Raw genomic sequence first — 20,500 nt, 5'->3', positions numbered from 1 at the left:
GTCAATAACGCACTCCACAAATGTCCGATCTGCGGTGCAGCTGAGGCAGTGCTGTGGCTCGCTTTTGTGTTGTCAATTTGTCATTAGTAGTGGATAGATTACAACGTGCAAAGGTAGTGTAGTGATTTCGTGATTGACAACGTACAGATTGGTATTTAGTAGTTAAGCGATTGATTCGGTTTCCTTTGCTTTTGATCGGACTATCAAGTGGCTTTTATGTTTGCGAATATGAGAGAAAGGGAGGAATTTACAAGGGGCTATCCTTCGGGTCAGCCGATACAAGGACCATCACCCGGAGCTCTAGGGTTGGACGCTCTGCACAATCTTTGCAGGGAGATTTATCCCGAGCAAAGCAACCCCCTTACGGTCACAGCAATCGTGAAATACTGGTAAGAATTCAGAGACGATAATTATTAACGATAAAAATTTAAAAGAGGTTATTAACCTTTATGAAATTTAACATGAATACCCAACTGTGGATAGCTGCCCAAGTGTCAACTGCCCCTTGTTTATGTTTCATGTAAACACTTGTTGCCCCGTGATTTTTCGCCAAGAATTTCAATTTTCCATGTATCCCAATTCCTTTCTACTTTATTCCTTGGAATATGAGTAGTGATTTGTTTCTAATCAACAATCTACTTGTTGCTTATCATCAGAGTATGATTTCTTAAAATATGAATAATTGCAACTAGCTAATTGTCATTTTATTGAAAGGAAATAATAATAATAAAGTTCATTTTCTTGGTAATTCTAAGTGATTGACAGTATGGTCACGCAGGTCTACTGAAAGGAATCATTGATATGGGAGCCTGGTAGAATGCTAATGTCTGCTTACGTTTTTTTTTAATTAACAAATTAAATTGCAAAATGCAGCTGTGGTACCACTCCCATGTCTCCCTCTCTAATTGAATGTAGGTTCTGGAGCAAGGAATTCGAAACGTTGACTTTATATTTAGCCACCCTTTAGTCCAGAGCCACCAGACATAAAATAACTTCATTTTGTATTTGTGCTCAGGTTGGGCGGGCCTGATCCTCTAGACTACATTAGCATGTACGAGAACCCTGGATGCCCTGAGCTAGGGGTGCCGCCTCACTGGCATTATGTTAGGTGAGAAAAAACAACATCCTTAGTACCTTAAAATTCTGAGTTGCTATCATTATTCTATGGTTCAGAAGGTCTCCCTGCAAAGTTAAAGGATTTTATTTTTCCGAAGACACTGCTCTTGAATGGATAGTCATTAATGATTTCATTCTTCAAATACTAAACATTTTTTCCCACTATCTAGTAAAGGGGAAAAATGAGAATAGTGAGTAAAAAACGGGAAATGGGGCATCTATCAGTGTCACCACAGTATAGGCAGAAGTGTGCCTTGAGTCAGTACATAAGCCTGGCAGCTGTTGTAATAGTTTTGTTCTATATATAGATGGGCATGTAAGGGGATATGGTTTGCCTTCAGGGTGCAATGGTGTAAATATAAGTATAGGGTGCCCCTCCGTCAATTCTAAATATATTTTACCATCAACTCTACTGTTCCTTGAATTTTTTTAACAAACAGGAAAAATTTGTAGACTTTCAATCTTGCTCTGATTATAACAGTGATGGCGTGTGCATCTGAAAATAAAACGGTCAATAACTGCCTCAATTTTCTCATCTAAAATAGTCTCGGCTTATCAGACTTACATGGAGATGGGCGGTTGCATCCCAAAAGTGGTCCAGGACGATCCAGCGGGTTTGGATTTGAACTAACGTTTAGATTAGTTCGGGCAAGAGGTGAGACAACTCCGCCAACATGGCCTGCCAATGTGATGCAGCAGCTGGCGAAGTATGTTTTTAATTCTGGTAATATGCTATTACCTGGCGATCATGTGTCATGGCATGCGCCACTTGACAATGGTCACGGAAAAATAACTCAGATACTTATGGGCCGAGATCCACAACTACCAACCTCAGCTTCCACTCCTCATGGAGAGGTAGGAAGATTGAAGTCTAATCTGATAAAGTACATGCATAACATTTAATACAGTTAGCCAACCATTTATTCTAGGTCACATTTGTGCAAATAGTAGGTGTCACTTCTGAAGAGTTACAAGCTGCGCAACATTGGAATGGCTTAGGTGTTGTAAATCTACTAAAAACTACCCGAAGTTATGGGCCATGGCTAGTCACTGACATGGCAAGAACATACTCCGTAATGGAAGAGGATCCTTCACTTGCCGAAAGAATACAGTGTGGAATAGAAAGAGAAGGGTCCAATTTGAGTGGAGTATCCGCTAAGTGCTGGTGAGAAAGCAATATTTGGTGTTCATTTATTAAAGTGAATGCCATTGAGCCTTCTCATAACATTTAAAAATCATTGCTAGAGTAACAGTTGAATTAGTATTAGATTTGCATATCGTGCATTTGTAAATTGAAGATATCTTATCAGGTGGGTACAAATGGCTAGTGATAGGAGTACCGAAAGGTACAGAGAGCCAAAAAATGACTCTGAGGATGAGGATGATGATATCAAACCGACCATAAAAACCGAAAGGTTATCTCCTTTCGAAAATAACTCAAATTATGAGGATGAGAACGGAGTCAAAACATTACCTGGAATACATTTAACCTTCAACTTAGAGGCTGGTGGTTTGCTACCCCTGGCAATCAAGTAAGTTTTTGAAAACTAAAAATATATCTCACCCCTCATTGCTTATTTCGCAAAATTATTAGTGACATAGGCACTTACAAGGTAGTGGAAATTTACTTCACAGTTATGATGATCTGTTTTCTTCAGGGGCCGGGTAATGCATGGCAGGCATTTTACTTTCAAATCTATTTTGTCCCACGCTGCAGTTACAATAGTCGCTCCCTCCGTTACTGGTACATTGGTCACTGAAGATAAGCCTTTTGTCGTCCAAGGACCTTGGCTACAAGTCTTGTTAACAGAAGATCTTGCTGAGAAAATGGCCCAGGAATTTCAAATTCTGAATTCGCCTGACCAGGTAATCAATCATATTAATCGCCTGATTTATTCATGTATGTATTTGAATTTATCCACGTTGAATCCACGACCTCATGTACAAAGCGTTAAAGCTAATCTGTCGCTTTTGTGTAAAGCTTCAGCTACCAAAAACCTTCTCATGGCCAGAGCATAAGTTAGCCGTCACAATTGTAAACGACTGATGAACGACTAACGAAGCAGAAGGGATCACATACTTTAACTTAAGTTAATTTAATTTAGTTACGCAGTAAATATCAGATCTAGTAGATCATGCTTTTATTATTTATAATGCAATTTAAATATCACATGTAAGTATAATTTGTCTTCACTTTTATACCTACTGTTTATCCAAGTATTATCTCATGTTATTAGGTCACAAAAATTTAATTTATTCCTATGCACATGTACGTTGAAACTCATTCATAATTATTTCTGTTTTACATATACGAAAGATGTAACAAACAATCATTTTTATATATTTTAACAATTATTTAGATATTTTGTATATTACTAGAGAAAATTGTACACGGCACAGAATATCTGTAAATAATTTTTAATGATAACTGACTGTTAGTTCTTCGTCGAAGAGTTTGCACAGCGCATATCCGACTCGACGTCGCATGCAGGTTGTTTGAATCAGGAGGAGTATCAATGCCGATGATGGTAGTTGAGAGGCAATAGAGCAATTTTATGGCTCCAAGCGCACTATTATGTGTAAATATCAGAATCTAATTTTTTTAAATGGCCATTGTTATCTCTTGTATCTTTTTACACTCGTTGTATAATATACCTATTTATATTTGAATAAAATAACGCAAAGTTATGGACTTTATCTTTTTGTTTGCTGTTATTACCTATAGCACGAAGCGCTTATTCAGGACATAAAAATATTCTCAATTATTTGCATTTTAATCGCGCCCTTAATTAAAGAATGAAAGCTCGTTCAATATTTTATATTAGGGTACGTATAATTCTGTGTACAAAATCACGTCGTCTCTACGGGTACAACATAATCATTCAAATATATTGCATTAGTCGCTTTGGTCTTCGTCTATTTCCGGATTTGACGCGGTCGTTGTGAGACTCCTATTGTGTCTTCTCGATTTTTTTCTGCGCTTTCGCAATTTTCTAGAACATCCATCTAAATCACATCTCTTGTCTACGTCGAACTGTTCCTCGTAGAACGAGTCAGATTTATCAAACGGATTGTGGGATCGAATTGTTGCCGGATTCTAAACAAGATAATCGTTTGGAGAAATATTAGTCAGCAGTATTGATATTCTCGGACATATCGCGGCTTCTCATGTGCAAAGGTTGATGATCACTGTGACAAGGAAGCTGATATCTAGGTGGTTGCAAAAAGATCGAAGGTATCCGGGCGCAGATTGGAGAAGGAGGCCTAACCGAAAATAATCCGGACATCATCTACAAATGGAAATGATTTTGGCTGTGAAAACGACGAAGGAAAATTTCACCGCGCGGAGCAGAGTGCGAAGAGCAATCGATGGTCATCCAAAGAAACTAACAGTAAGAAAATCGAGAGATTTGTCGGAATTGTATACGAATAATTTTCCTTGTTACAAACCTTGCTCAGCATATTTATAATAATTTTGACAACGCCGACCCAAAGTAGAACAACGATGCAGGCAGAAGCAAAGTCCTCAACATCTTCGCAAGATATACTGCTTATGACGTTGATCATTCCTTGAAATACATTAGCGAATGTCTGCATTGTTTCGATGCAGAGGTCCCGAAGGAATATCAAAACTTGGAAGATCAGATTGAAAATCGCGATGAAAAACTCGACTAGTTTTGCACCAATTTCTTCCAAGACGTCCCAGCCCAACTCCAAGGTGTCCCAAGCACAGTATAAAAATCCGTATACAAAATGAGAGAATTGATCGGTCCTGAAAGACGACGTTATTCGCGTTAGCATAATTACCACAACCCCTGCATATCAGAAACTGTAACGCTTTTAAAGATCCATGTACGTTTTATTCGCGCTATCAACATCGGAAATTTTTACGTTATTACATCGATTGCCAAAAACTGATCAACAACATAGCGTCCGAAGACAGACCCTTCTGATGAAGAAAAAATAAAAAACCATGTCAAACTGTCATGTCAAACCGACGTTCAAAACGATATTTTTTAAGCAATGCTTACTGGGCATTGCTACCTTTTCTAGACAAATTCTGTATCTGCAGTGACGAAATGCGCTCTACTTTATGCAACCCGTCAAGTTTAAAGGTGAGATTTATAAGAATTAGAGCAGTACCTGTACGATGGATACTACTATGACTTTATTGTAGAGTCAAGCGAAATTTTGCAATTGCAATATTGCTAATTAGTACTTACATTACACGTGATCATGTAAGGATATAATATAGATACCTAGGATTTATGGATAATTTACGTAAGATGTAAGGCAGTTTAATAATTTTGAATTGATGTATCGTAGTGAGCTTCTCAACGAAATTAATTCAATAAATTAGGAACTGTAATCAAGTTTAATAAAAATGAATCCGATAAAGTGTAGCATTTCAGTTGTACATGAAAAATTATCAATTTTCACATTAAAGAATCGCATCAAGTAAAAACAATTTTGCGAAACTATAACGAACTATTTGATAAATGTGGACTATGAATTCTCGCGGGATTTATACTCATAGAAAAAAAAAAGCTCACGCGAGGTCCTAATGCCCATCGCTAAAGTTGTTTTGCACTCTAATTAATTGAAATAGAATTTAATAGTCGTCTAATTGTCTCAAAGGAGGGTATACGGAGTCTAGTCCCGGCCAAGATTGCGCTAACGCGAAGCGATTCTTATACGCTAGATATCGGATTACGTGTGACGGGATGGTCGTAAATGGAGGAAGAAGTAGCCAAATTGCGATTACGCAATCGCATGGCGTCTTTATAGAACAAAGAACGCTACTGCAGGACGCTCAATTCAACCGTACTGATAATGAGCAATATCATATTATCAGCCACTCCTGCAGGTACCGCATACGCATCGTATACATACGTACTTGACCCCCGAGTATGCGTAAATCTAAAAAAATGCAGAAGAGACAAAATCGGAGCGAATGATTATTGGAAACAATTGGGGGGGTAGATATATTTCTCGACTTGAATGAGAAATCGTCTAAAAATTCTTGCCCTTTAAAAATTTTCTCATGGAGTCCTGCAGCAAAGAGATAGCTTCGTTGTTTATGACGTGTATACGGGCGATTGATTGCTCGAACTTGCCGAGAACGACAACGTGTCTAAATTCTGGGTGAAAGATACTATGTCAGTCCTTGTCAAAGCTGTACCAAGAAAATCATCATCCCCATGATGGGTAACGAGGAAAGTGAAGCGACCCTTATGGAATTGTTACAGGCATCTGCGTCGCTGCAGGACTGAACACAGCCACGAACGTACCTGAAATAGTTAATTTTTATAACTTAGTTGTTAATTAGCCGCTTAGTCAATTCTGCAGAATTGTCAATCAACTGAAAATTTTTTCACTAAAGTGATTTCTTTTTAGTGAATTTTTCAAATTTACTTCTGGTCGAAGTAAAACCCTCCGCAATGGGACATCCTGATGATTTCTGAATCCGTGGTCAACGTTCCACTGTCCAAAGCGCAACTTCTTACCGTTAATGAAACTCCGGACTCGTCTGCAATAATAAAATTCTTTCGATGTTGTTTACCGTTCCAGATATTTTGAATAGCGATTTTGTTTGTCGGACAGGTGTTTACATATTCCTATATATATATATATATATGTGTAAAAATTGTGTACATAGACGAGAAACGGAGGCGTAGCAATAACCAGATAAGATAAAACAACCGATAGCGAAACAGCGTTTCTTTTAAGCGACATGCATTTTAATCCTGGTTCGAAGTTTAACGGCAGCAGATTCAATGCAGTAAGCAAATCGGTACCATACAGTCATAAAAATATTAAAGACATTTGCATATTATTATACTTCAATTATACCGTAAATGCCAGCAATTTTTATGCACGCAGTTGCGGGAAACAAGCCGTCCCGACCCTTCCGACCTCCGTGGCAAGGCGTCTCTAGGAAACCCAAGCTGCCATTGTTGTGAAAAGGATCATCGCAAGCCTTGTTGTTACCCCCAACAGAGACGCACTTGAAGCAATCAATGGCGTTCCCTGTATGAAAGTTTATACGGTTAAAACTAATTCATGAACAGCAAAACGCATAGCTGCATTTTTGCATTGAATTGCATTTTTATTCAGTTCGATACAATTAGGTCGGAGCATGAATCTTTTGGGGCTGTATTTAAAAGTGGTCGTTTCCGAGGGCGCGATCTTAAAGCCAATTGTTTGACCTCAGTGCTGGCAGAAGCGTCGTGATACCCCGTTTCAAGGAAGGATCGAATCTGCCCTTGGGGATTTCTTGCGAATTCACGAGGTTGCGGGGGATCGTTGTCTGGATGCTTGCAGGAGAACTTACTTGCAAGCGAGGTTGTGATAAACTGATCCCATTTCGTGTACACTGATCACATCTACTATACCTCGACATGAATTGTGTATGAGGATAAATAAAAAGGCGAAGGAGACGATGTGCTCCGACCAAATACTTGAAAGTATTAAATTCACTGAAGTTCGTGTAACCGTGCGTCTTAATTTGGTTGAGATTTTCAATCGCCCGTGATAGTTCTTTACAACATATTCGTGGTAATATTGATCAAGCCGGGAGACAACCTTCGTTACATCTATGTTAGGTCGTCGAGTATTTCCCAGTTCTGAAGGAGCGATAAAAAATTGATCTGTAATTATAACTTGGGCAAACTCCCGCGCGCTATGTTTTCTTAAAGTAATAATATAACGGGACCGTGGAAGAGTCTGATCTGTGCGGTTTGATCAAAGACGAAATCCTTTACGGACTTTATAGATCCCGAAAGTTTCTAGCCTCGTGGTCAGTTAGATCGGTCCATCCGCATCTGCGTATGTTTGACCTGAAAAACAATATCTCTCTCATAAATTGAATGGTAGAAAATCAATCACACACGTGTTTCACGGTTTTTCGAATTTTCCGCATTAGGTGTATTCGTCTTCGTACGTAGGAGACTGAAATTCAAGGATCTATAAAATCATGGTGAATATTCGTCGGAGTATAAAAGAGCGTGAATCGATATTTCAACAAGTCACACGTCGCCCAGTTATTCATGAACCGCACCGTTAATCAACTATTTCTCGCGCCATCATCAGTTACTTCACCTAGAATAACATTACAACGATTTCTATGAACGACTGAATTGAAACTTTGATGATATAGCTGAGAAGAAGGAATAAAATGAAATAAATTGAAGTAGTACTACCTGCGGGCAGATTAAATTTTCATTGCGCATGTGATGGGGATAGATGTATCGTTTCGATTAATTAATGACAGGGAATCAACAGGATATAAATCATAAATTGAAAATTTCCATTAATTGCATTCAATTTTGGGCACGAATTGCGGATCAGCGAATAACAAAACTGGATGATTTGTCAATGGATTTGGATACACGTGATTCAAAAACAGCCATGCAGGAATGGGGTGGTCCGATATTTCCTTACCTGTCTGGAAACTGAGGAAAAGAAGAAACAATGATGTAAATTGATAACTGGTGCTCGAAACTTTGAATTTCATTGTTCACCGTCAATTTATTGTCTCAAACTTAATTCTAAAATTTGAACGTCAACTCATTCCGAAACTGTTCAAGCGTATCGAAACAGCCCCCTGTTTCAATCTCTGCATGTCACCGAACACATGAACACGCACACGAGTAATACACGAGTACGGTGGAGTGGAACGAGATATTTAAGGCTTAGATTATTTCTAAATTCAATATCGTTCCCTCCTGAAAATCTGATAGCACAGAAGGACCTGATGGCTGTGGCGCAACCAAAACCGTCGTCCGTAGTACTCTGTTCGTCCCGACGCCTGACGACCCGACGGCGACGTTCCGACGTTCAAACGTCAAGGCGTGTGCACGTGTGTGTTGTGGTTCACGGTCGCTATGGTTACTACGAATACCAATAAATAATCACCCCTGAAACGCGGTGGAAAATTTTTAACAACCAAAGACCGATTTATCGATGATTGTGGATCCGAAACACATGGATTTTTTGTATAATTTCTATTATATCGAATCCTAGATCATCGAAATTTCACCCCGCATGAACTTCCCGCCGCATGATATTTTCAAAATTTTAGAATTCTTGCATCATTGAGAACGCGAATGAATTGCGTGGGGCCTGCAGTTCACTGGTGCAGTCGCGGTGTAACTGAGCGAAAATTCAGAATTTTAATTTCTAACAATAAGTTCAGTACAAATGCGTTGGACACGCAACTTGTGGGTGTGTTCCGCATGTTTTCCAAAGTGCTCGAATACGGTGGGTGTGGACTTGTAGGTCGATTTTTCAAAAAATTCCACGTATCATAACTTGCACGTAATAAATGAGCCAGCCGTCTTTCGCTACGAGGTGTGAGAAAAATCAAGAATGTACAAAAACTTCAATCATCAATCATAAGAAGTACGTTTTAGCAGAAACGAACGTTGAATTTTCACTTTTCGGAATCAATCCTATACGTATGCACGTACTTACCACCCTTTCTTTCTCCCTTGTAATACCTTAAGCGGATTTGATTCTAATAGCAATGAATAAACTCGGATGCGTGTAGCCGCTGATCGATCGCTCATTCAGGTGTGTAGTTGTAATCCAAAATCACGACGATATCAGATCGGAATTAACCATTTATCGAATTAATAATCTTACGTCGGATATTTGTGCAACCTAATTATACATGATACAATTTCTCTGATTTCTCCAAACGCCTCAGACGTAATACCGACACTGCTAGGGAGTGGAATCGCAGTTTTATTTGCGAATGACCAGTGGAATTACTCGTTCGTTCACATTTGAAGTATTCGATGTCTGGGAGTTGCTCTGAAAATGTAATTGTTTACGGCGGATTCGTTATCATCGAGCGTTTTGGCAGGAGATTCAAACGGTCCCGCAAAAATGTGGAACAATCGTGCGCGAGCGTACGTTCACAGGGTAGCCAATCCCGAGGCAGCTCGCAGCCGTCCATCGCTGCTCTGCGGAACGATGTGATATTTTGTTAAAATGTGTCATTATTTTACTCTCTTATGCCGTTATTTTATTTAAATGGACGTTTACTGAGTGCGGGGTGTTGTTGTTATTGGGTGCCTGCGTATGCTCGTTACGATGGGTCAATCATCGAGTAACACCGGCCACAGCGGTGAGTAAACCCCGCTTAACTAAATCTCAATTTTATTTTCTGCTCGTTTCTTATTTTCTTTTTTTTCATCGCTTATTTTTACATCATTTCACTCTTATTTTCTCTCAGTTGACGTTTATGCAATTGACATTCGTTAATTTCAGTCGGAGTTCTATGCCCTTCGGTTAATAATAACACTGTGAACTTTGAACCCTAACCCTGGTTTCACGCTACGTATAATAAAGCAATATTGTTAATAAACAGCAGATCAGAAAGGCTGAGACATAACCTCTAAATTTCAGTAAATCATGGACATTTGTAGGTTATGTAATTTAAACTTACTCTCAACTAAACCGGTCCCGTTGATCCGTACCAATGAATTGCTCCTCTCTAAAATCATTCATCTTATCGTTTCAGTACCGAGCACCATTTTCCGTTTTCACATTCCACGCAAATTTCATCTCTACGCGTGACAGTATCAAACCTGAAATTACAGCACAGATTTCTGTATTACTCCGCGACGCAGAGTCAGCAGAGCATCGCAACACGTATGATAGCGCGATCTGTAAACGGTAAACCCAATTCCAAGGGTGGTAAAGACATTCTTGCAGGGTAACGTAGGGCTCGTAAAATTGGGGTGAAGATTCGCGCGCGTGTACTTTTGATATTGAAAAGTATAGGCAAATTTTTATTCATCAACACAAAGTTATGACCGCAGATTTTCAGGAGAAGGGGAATATTTGCGGTACCTAAAAATAAAACAGTTCCCGATTCGGACAATGCGATGTGACGGTCCGCTTTTCAAAAAATCTGCACGTTTCATTATCAACGTAGAAACACGTGCTTAGAATATTAATGATTTATTGTTCATGATGAAATTCAACGGAGTATTTGACCCTTCGCGTTGCAATTTACGTTGAGAAATCCAAGTAGCATGCATATTTTATTACCGGTAAATTTTCAGCAACGAAATATAACGAGCATAGCTACGCCGTGTATATATTGCGCACATATGTTGAACACTTGCGGCATGTTTTCTCTCTTGTACTGCAGAAATGCCCAGATGAGCCGAAAAACTTGAACCTGCGAATTTACCTGGTCTTTGTAAATTTATTGCCTCGAAGAGCCGGCAGATAGACAGGAGGAGGGCAGGCTTATTGGGTATATCCCAGAAATGGTCAATATATGTGAACATTCACATCTGTTCAGATTTCTTGCGAGATTCAAAATACGGAACCATAAACCATGGTTCTCATAAAGATTCGGTACAATCGTGCAAAGAACGTACATAATATATATATATATATATATATATATACCTACATCTGTCTCGACAAAATATCAAAACTCATTATACTCTTATGTAACCAGTTCACTATTTCCGTCAAGAAAGTTGAACCGTTTCCCCATGTGACTGCGGTATAATGATTCTCTTGTATGTGTTCAGAATTTTAAGATGTTTTCTGGGAACGGTTGTAAATGAGATCGTAAACGATTTAGGTGATACGGAATAATAACGAGTTCGCCTTTGTCAGAATTTGGTGATTATGAAAGAAACTGAGGGGCAAAATTTCACAACTTACAGGCTATTTAGATAAATTCATAACTGTGCATCAGGGTACAAGGGGTAGATGAAACAGAGCCTCTTATTGTTACATACAGAGGAGTTCGAAGACTCGTGCAATTGATTCGTGAAGCGACGAAGGTACTGAATTATCATTATTTTTTTCAACCGGAATAATATCGTTCACTGCAGATATTGAATGGTTACTGAAATGCGTGCTGGAGTTTACCTGTATTACGTACGATTCCAGCTTGAGAACACCTGTACTTTGCATCGGAGGCTAAGTTTCGGTGTTCGGCTTGCAAGATGGCCTATCCACATCGGAGTTCCCACCTCCAAAACCCCCCAAAAAATCTTCCTTGAAACCCCCAGGACATCAACGAACCATACCTGTATAGGTATAGCTGGTAACCGTGACTCGAAGCTTCGTGCGTATAGACAGTAGGTAGTTATGTAGCTGCAGCCCTTGAGGTGGCTATGCCTGAGCCACAGATGTTATTGTCATATGGCAGACACACCGTGTATATACCTCAAGTCCTCAAATAAACCAAAACTGGATAGCCAGGAACACCCCCTTCCTAGGTATGCGGCCAACGATCGGGATAACGCCCTTGCACGGGTGTACAAACCTTGTCTTGATTACACAAAAAAAAAAAAAAATAACGAAGGCAATCAAACAAACTAAATAAATCAAAAAAAAAAGGTGCACGTACATAATTTCAACACTTTTGCTCGGTCGAAAGATAATCTCGTCGAAATCGTCTGCTGCAACGATCGCTGAATCGAGAAGGAGGAAAAAGATTTTTTCGTAAAAATGACGTCATGGATTCTTGCGGGACCGAGTGAAATTTGATTCTGATCCAGTCGGTTTTTTATATAGCCCGACATGGTACTGAAAATTTGCCCGTGGATATAACGCGAATCCTAAGATGTTTCAAAATTTCGCCAAGGTTTTGTACGACTGGAGTAATAGGGTAATAAAAGTCGTACGAATTGGACGAAGATTAGAGAAATTTTCGCTCCAGAGTTTCAAAAAGTTTCCACCTATACCACGGGGTAGTGACCCACTTCCCATATGTATTTATACCACACTCCATAATTATCTGGTTTATTTTTCGCCGTAGCAGACGAGCAGTTATTTTGTATTAAAAATTTGATCGAATCAGAAGTGGTAGAAGTAATGGTGCTCCGCAGTAAGCGTAGTTACGAGTGGAATTCAGTTTTCATTCAGGTATCGAAAAAAGGCGGAGAAAAAATGTGCATATGAATTCACGGTTCGATCGTTCGTTCGAGGAGGTTGGATTACGTCGTCCTCCTCCTCCTCCCTTTGATCGACGAACCATCGAACAATTTGCATAACGCGTCGTCTATCGTAAATCTCGCTCAGCTGATCGAATTTTTATGCGATGTTTCATCGATCATTCAAGTTGGCTTTTCTCTCCGAGCTACCTGACCTGGGGTTAAAGCCTGTTCGACAAAGAAATTCGTTGACCTAGCTGCACACAGAGGAGTTTGTAGAACCCCGGCCCTTGTTGTTGCTAGAGCACGGATACGAAAAGAAGTACAGTGAATGCACGCAATGATTATTCTTTTTTTTATTTTTATTTTATTTTCTATTTTTTTCTCTCCCTCGACCGAATAATGCGGCAACGACTGAGACCGTCCGCTTTACAGCCCAGTCAGAAGACCGGCCGCGCAGCTCTTTAAATCTTGCAAGTCTTAGCGGGGGTGTTTTTCACGCTAGGATTGCACAATGCTCGCGTTTAAAGTCTAAGGTTTAAAGTTCGAAGGTTGACAGGTACACGGATCGTTGTTTGAATTTGGGAGGCTCCGGTCCCTCGAATCAGCTGACTCGAAACGACCGAGGAGAAGAAATATCGTGGGAGTATTTCCACGCTGCGGCTGCACCCTTAGCTCATACAAGAGATTTAGAAAGCTTCCGTTGCTGGGCGCAATTTTCCCGCGAAAATCGTGACAAAGGTATTCACTAACTGCAAAGTATTAAATATGTAATGACATTGTTTTTTTTTTTTCAACCAACGCAGATTCTACACACCCTGTTTCTGTTTCAATAAAAACTTGTCTCAAAAAAGCTTGCTCTTTTTTCTTTTGATCGTAACAAATATATTTATATACATATTTGAAGGAAAGCAAATATGAAAAAAAATAGTTTCTCTCACTTGGATTTCCGAGAGATTCACGTGGAGTCTTGAATTTTCTCGGAGACCGGTATATATCACGGTTCGTTCGTTGCAGGTAGACACCGTGCATAGTGCTTCCCGTATATACCAGACCGGAACTAACACTTGAGTACTTTCCGTGCTTTGTTTAACACTGATTCCTCCGTAGCAGGAATAACCACTTCCTGTAGCAGCGCTCGCGTATAATCCAAAGTGCCAAAAAGGTCAGAACCGTCGTATAATACTATATAATACGTATGTACGCATAATACGTATACCTACTTTGTTCTCGTTCCGCTCTTCTACTGAAACGGTCTCTAACCCCTGCAGTTATAAGCTGAATTATAATTACGAAGCTCTATTATATTATGCTATGCATTTGATAAAACAAACAACGTGGAGCTCGTTATATATCCGTATAATTAATTAATGTAACCTCTAGCCATCTTTGAGAAAAAGGATTAACAAAAAAAAAACAAAAAGAAAAAGAAATTGAACCTAATAACTTGCTGCTATAAGTCGATGTAAAGATTCGCCATCATCCGTCTAGTCGATAGCATAGTTGGAGAATATTTGTTCCAAAAAAATGAGCGTTAACGTACTCGATAATTGAAGTACGCATTATAACGTTGAGCGTATTATGTGTATCGAATAAAATTTAAACCGGAAAATTACTTCCGAAACATAAATTTCCTCGCGTAATAAAATTCATGTAAATATCTATTATATATATATATATGTGGGATGAGTGGACCGCGCAGGGGTGAAACATCGGTGTAATATGCAATAGGCTGTATTTAATTGGTACAATCGGTATGCTACATATATGGCTAGGTGCCGTCTCAGGTGATACTGAAATCATTGCCGAAAATTACCCCCCTTATCCCCGCGTCGTCACACGAAATCGCCCGAGACTGACTCGTCAGCCTCGTGGTTCCTCGGTCCCACAGCTCGGCCATCCTGGACTGCGTCGTCTGCCTCAGACGACGCTGCTGTGCTAGTATGCGGTCTCTCCACGAAACCTCTCCAAGGCTTCATATGGTCAGCTGAACAGGTGGTGTTAATTGGGCCTTCCCCTTCAATTTTGGTGACTTCGTAACGGTCCTTGGGATTTACTTTGAGAATTCGGTACGGACCTAGGAATTTAATCCGCAACTTCAGGCCAGCACCGAACTGCGTGCGCTTTATTGCTACCAAGTCTCCGACCTGGTAAGGGGTGGCTCTTCTCCTCCTTCTGTTGTATGTCCTGGTATTTTCCTCCTGGATTGCCATTATTCCTTCCTTGGCCTGGCGGCGTGTCTCGTCACGAGATTCTCGGAAGTTATTCCTCCCTTCCTCATCAATTAGTTCTTGAAGATTGGGATCTTCCGGCTGTCTCATCCTCACGCCATAAAGCAATTCGAATGGCGTACAAAGGATGGATCTCTGATAGGTGCCATTGATGGCTCTTTGGACGCGGCTCACGTGTTTAAACCACGCCATAGGCTCGTCGACAGATAATTTCGTAAAGACTCCAATCAGGATGCTGTTGATCCTCTCAACTTGCCCATTCCCGCGAGGCACGCCCGTCGTAATTGTCAGGTGTTCTATTCTCTGGTTTTGACAATACTCCTCGAATTCCCCTGCTGTGAAGGCTGTTCCCCTATCGGTGATGATTCTCTTGGGGTTTCCAAAGGTCTGCTGATGGACCAACATCTTGGTCACCACTTCGTTGGACCCGGTTGCTTTGGTCGGGAAGAGCCATACGAATTTTGTGAATCCATCTACTATTACCAGCAAGTAACTGTAACTCTTCCTAGTCGAGGGTAGGGGTCCGATGTGGTCAATGTGCAACGTCTGCAAAGGTAGCTCCTCTTTCGGGATTGGATGCAGGAATCCTTCTCCTTTACCTCGTTTCTGATTCCCTAAAATACACGGAATGCAGTTTTGTATGTACTTTTCAACTTTTACCTGCATGCCGTCGATTCGGTATTCTCGGGCAATCAGCTCCATCGTCTTTCTGGCCCCAAAATGTCCGATGTCATGGGCCCTCTGGATAATCTCCTGTTCCATGCCCTCAGGGATGACCAGTTGGTCACCCTTGTACAGTAGGTTGTTGTGTATAGAATAATCTTCGTATTCTCCATACTCAAGCAATCGTCCGATCGTCCTAATGTGTTCGTCCGAGTGTTGTGCCCTCTCCAATCGCTCCAGAAATGCGTCTCGTATCAGCAGGCATGTCGGGGCCCTGCTTAGTGCGTCTGCATGACGCATCCTGGTGCCAGCTCGGTGTTCTATTTCGTAGTCGAACTCTTCCATCAACATGCCCCATCGTGCTACTCTTGGTGCAAGTTCCTTCTTCCGCATAGTGAGCTGGAGAGCAGAGCAGTCTGTAACAATCTTAAAGTGTATGCCTAGTAAATAAATTCTGAACTTTTTTAGCGCCTCCACGACGGCTAGGACCTCCAGTTCGTAGCTGCTGTACTTCCTTTCCGCCTCCGTCGTCTTCCTACTCATGTAATGCACAGGGTGTAGTTCCTGGTCTCCCTGTGACCTCTGTAGGAGTACTGCTCCATAACCTTCTTGTGATGCGTCGGTGTGGATCTCTGTCTGTAATTTTGGATTGAAAATTTGCAATACTGGCGCTGATGTTAAAGCTTTCTTTAGTTCCGTGAACGCTTGATGCTCCCTCTCTCCGAAAACATAGCTTCGATCCTTTTTCAGCATATCGCTCAAGGGTTTGGCGATCTTGGCATAGTCCCTTATAAATTTCCGGAAATATCCTGCCAATCCCAGAAAGCTCTGTATTTGCTTCAGCGTGGACGGTCGTGGGAAGTCAGTTAAGGCGGCAACCTTCCTCGTCGAGGGCTTAATGGTCCCGTCCTGCACCACGTATCCCAGAAATTCTATGCGGCGGTTCAGCAGTTGACATTTTTTCCAGTTGATATCCAGGCCGTGCTTGCCTGCCGTTTCTAGCGTCTGTTTCAGTCTTAGGATCGCCTCGTTCTCATCTTTTGCCAAGATAATCACGTCATCCAGATATACCAGCAAAATACCAGTTCGAATTAGCCCCCTAAATACGTACATGATGTACCGCTGGAACACGGCGGGGGAGTTACAGAATCCGAACGGCATTCTTCGGAACTCATATTGTCCGGTTGGCGTCACGAAAGCAGTATACTTCTGGCTTTCTTCCGCGACCTTGACATGGAAGAAGCCATTTCTCAAGTCTAGGGTAGTGAAGACTGCAGCCCCTGCCAATCTGTCCAACATATCTTCGATTAATGGTAATGGAAAATGTTCTCTCACCACTACTTTGTTCAATGGACGGTAATCGATACAAATCCGTGGCGTCCCATCCTTCTTGCGGACCACAACCACAGCGCTAGCGAATTCGGAGATGCTGTGGCGTATGATTCCTCCTCTCAACCACTCATCTATTTGGGCGTCGACTTCTCTCTTCTCCCTCGGTGCCAGGCGTCTTGGTCGGCATGCTATTGGCGTCTCGTCCTTCAGTACAATTGATACCTGTACCGGTACCTCTTCTTCTCCCGTCGGTTGGTATTCGTCGACGAGTTTTTTGACCTTATCCCGCCAATCAGCGCTGATATGTGAAAACATTTCATCAGTGAGTGATATTAATAACAAGTAATCCTCACCTGGCCAGACTTTCGCGTCGTGCTTGCTCAGCTGGACCACGGCGTGGTTCAACAAGTCTGCGCCTAGTAGCGCTTTTGTGGGAATAGTGTCTCCTGACACTACCCTGTAAGTCAACGGGTAGCATACCCCGTCAATTACCGTCATCACTTTCAATCGTCCTTTCGTGCGGATTTTCCCTCCGCTTGCGGCAGTCAGTTCCTCTTCTACGCTGTCCAACCCATGGAGGCCAAGCTCGTCGCGGAGATCTTCCCTCAGTATGTTGTAGGTGCTTCCACTATCCAACAGGCATTCTACGCCGACTCCGTTGATCTCGACCTTCTTGATGCAGGCGTCAAGGCCGGCTGCCCCTATGTGAAGCGTTGCTGGTGGGTTTCTTTCCTGAGTGTCCGTTGGACTGGCTACAATCTGAGGGCAAGCTGGTGCAATATGCCCGAACTTACGGCATCTGAAGCATTTTGGGCCCTTCTCTTGGTGTCTGCAGTCCTTACTCAGGTGGCCTCTCATGCCGCAGTTATAACATAGCGTCGATTGCGCTGGCGTACTCTTGACGCTGCAGCTGGTCTCGCTTCCACCTGGGGATTTACCAAAAGCTTTCTTAGTTGATTGCTTATTGACCGAAAGCTTACCCCTTATTGCTTCGTAATGCCGCATCCTCTCTCTCAGCTCCGTAAAGTTGGTCGCCCCGTACAGGATCACTTTGTTCGACTCGTAGTCGCGTATGCCATCGACTATGTATTGTATCACTACAGCTTGGTCTAGTTCCACCCGGTTGGCTAGCCTTCTCATTTGCAAGATATACTCCTGGTAGGTTTCGTCGTCTTTCTTCTTGCGGTTCGCTAGCATCTCGTGGATCTCCTTACTGTCCGTTTTCGTTTTAAATTCGTCCATCAGCTCTCTCTTCATCTCATGCCACGCTGCAAATGTGGTCTGCCCGTCAAGCCACAATCTTGCTGTGCCCTCCAAAGCTTTTTTGGCAAAAACCAAGGTTTGCAGTGGCGTCCAATTAAATAAACGACTGTTCTCTTCCAGCAGCCCTATCCACTTCTCCACTGGAAACGCTCTGTCATCCCCAGAGAACTTAGGAATCGTTCCCTCCACGTCTCTAAATTGTATCGCTCCCGGTTCTCGTCGTCCCGTTCCGCGGCCTCCTGGCCCCTCGCTGGCCATGTCGTTCGCGGCGGTAGCTCGCCCGACTCCAAATGTTGCCAATTGTCTTCGGACCTCCTCAACCTCACGTCTCAGCTGTTCATCTGGTGCGGGCTCGCTGGTAATGTCTCGCTGACGTTTCAGCTCGGCAATTTCCGCGCGTGCTTCCTCCAGCTCTGCCCTCAGAGTCTCGGTTAGCCTGTTTGGGGAAGAACGCTGCTGCAGCTGTCGTAAGGTCTCAATTTCTACATGTGCAGCTTCCAGGTCACGGCTGAGCTGTTCCACCGCCCTTTGATTCGCGCGCCTATCCCGCTCTGACTCCTCATCCGATCGCGGCAGCGGCATTTCTTGACAGGTAGATACACTTCGGTTCGCCTTGTTTGTATACCAACTGTCCTCGTTGTTTTGGATACTGCCTCACTCACTGTATTGTTCCCGTTCTCTATCAACACCGCGGGTTATGATGGCCGCTTGCCCGTAGGTTCACCGTAACACACACACAGACCGAATCGTCTTAACGTCTAATATTTCAAATTTTATCGTCTCACTCACTCCGTTTTTCGTCCATAGATTTCCGGCGTTTTTCATTCACCTTCAATCACTTATTCGTCTCATCGTCTAAATGCACATCTCATTGCCTAACTGCACATCTCATCGTCTAACATATGAATAGTCTAACCGTCCAACTGTCTTCTCAAAGCAATCTTTTCACCCAATTCACGTCTCGATCGCACCCACCGCTTCACCTCACGTCTTATTCCGATTTCACCAACCCAGCTTTTCACCTCGCGAGTCACTGCAGATCCCGGCTGAGCCCCCAAATTTGTGGGATGAGTGGACCGCGCAGGGGTGAAACATCGGTGTAATATGCAATAGGCTGTATTTAATTGGTACAATCGGTATGCTACATATATGGCTAGGTGCCGTCTCAGGTGATACTGAAATCATTGCCGAAAATTACCCCCCTTATCCCCGCGTCGTCACACGAAATCGCCCGAGACTGACTCGTCAGCCTCGTGGTTCCTCGGTCCCACATATATATACGAAAGCGGTTACTCTGTAGCGCATACCTGTTCAAGAACGTTTATAATTAATTTGAAAACTTGATTACCCGCACTTCCTTATACCTACTCCACGATAAATGGCCGAGATCCAACTCTGATCTGCATTGTGTATGTACTACATGCATACCTAATACTACGGCTACGTGTACGCGGCTACTGCAGAGACGTCCAGTAAACTTCATCGCTAGAAAATCTCACGTATGTTAACCCCATACCCATATATCCTTATGCACATAACCAGCACGTGCATCTTAAAATATCAAACGTCGTTGGATGCGAATCGTACACCGATTCAATTTTACGAAGACCACGTTTACGTAGATGCATGGGGAATGAAAGCTCCTCGAAAATTCAAACTGATTTTGTGTAGTTATGAGCGTTGCACGCTTGTACCTTAAAACAGAACAAGAGTGGCTCAATTAATGAATAAGTAAAAAATGGTATCGGTCGATTGGGGTGGGTCTTTGAAAACGCGAAGAAAATTCAACACCTCCGACATGCAACGGCGGACACCTTTCCGAGGCGCGTCGCGTCGCGTCGTTTTACAGCATCGCCGTCTCACCGGGTCAACGATGCAATCTTTGGCCAAGCCAGTCGTCCACAGACGTCAATCGTCTATATATATCGAATTAGGTTACTCGCTTAACTTTAACCCTATACCTGCAACCGCAGCATCGTT

At 42.1% G+C, this 20,500-nt stretch overlaps 4 protein-coding genes across 6 annotated transcripts in view; 2 read left to right on the top strand and 2 right to left on the bottom strand.

Moving 5' to 3' along the window:
- Positions 1-26: 26 nt before the first annotated feature.
- On the top strand, positions 27-3,813 carry LOC105686085 (suppressor of fused homolog). Its single transcript, XM_012400685.3, has 7 exons — positions 27-389; positions 1,016-1,108; positions 1,662-1,971; positions 2,046-2,281; positions 2,427-2,648; positions 2,775-2,982; positions 3,098-3,813. The coding sequence occupies exons 1-7, from the start codon at positions 217-219 to the stop codon at positions 3,161-3,163; spliced, it is 1,308 nt and encodes a 435-aa protein (XP_012256108.1). The 5' UTR covers positions 27-216; the 3' UTR covers positions 3,164-3,813.
- On the bottom strand, positions 3,230-4,927 carry LOC105686086. Of its 2 annotated transcripts, none has more exons than XM_012400687.3 (2): positions 4,567-4,927; positions 3,230-4,213 (listed from the first exon to the last, which is right to left on the bottom strand). In XM_012400687.3, exons 1-2 carry the CDS (start codon positions 4,915-4,917, stop codon positions 4,013-4,015), a joined length of 552 nt encoding a protein of 183 aa, XP_012256110.2. In that variant the 5' UTR covers positions 4,918-4,927; the 3' UTR covers positions 3,230-4,012. The 2 variants fall into 2 exon arrangements, with proteins under 2 accessions (XP_012256110.2, XP_012256111.2); XM_012400688.3 differs by having other exon boundaries at positions 4,077-4,406.
- A 32-nt stretch (positions 4,928-4,959) lies between these two features.
- LOC105686001 lies at positions 4,960-10,663 on the bottom strand. Of its 2 annotated transcripts, none has more exons than XM_048653471.1 (4): positions 10,571-10,663; positions 6,970-7,146; positions 6,532-6,646; positions 4,960-6,407 (listed from the first exon to the last, which is right to left on the bottom strand). In XM_048653471.1, exons 1-4 carry the CDS (start codon positions 10,626-10,628, stop codon positions 6,287-6,289), a joined length of 471 nt encoding a protein of 156 aa, XP_048509428.1. In that variant the 5' UTR covers positions 10,629-10,663; the 3' UTR covers positions 4,960-6,286. The 2 variants fall into 2 exon arrangements, with proteins under 2 accessions (XP_048509428.1, XP_048509427.1); XM_048653470.1 differs by lacking the exon at positions 10,571-10,663 and adding an exon at positions 8,560-9,474.
- LOC105686090 (protein neuralized) overlaps positions 9,775-20,500 on the top strand; it is a 69,532-nt gene continuing 58,806 nt past the window's right edge. The window contains exon 1 of the mRNA XM_012400696.3: positions 9,775-10,249. Within this exon, the coding sequence (XP_012256119.1) occupies positions 10,204-10,249 (46 nt within the window). The 5' untranslated portion in view covers positions 9,775-10,203. The remainder of the gene's footprint in view (positions 10,250-20,500) is intronic.

The sequence above is a fragment of the Athalia rosae genome, chromosome 1 (genome assembly GCF_917208135.1).
Source record: "Athalia rosae chromosome 1, iyAthRosa1.1, whole genome shotgun sequence".
NCBI classification, from domain to species: domain Eukaryota; kingdom Metazoa; phylum Arthropoda; class Insecta; order Hymenoptera; family Athaliidae; genus Athalia; species Athalia rosae.
Note: the sequence above shows the minus strand (reverse complement) of the source record. Positions and strands in the feature narration are given on the sequence as shown.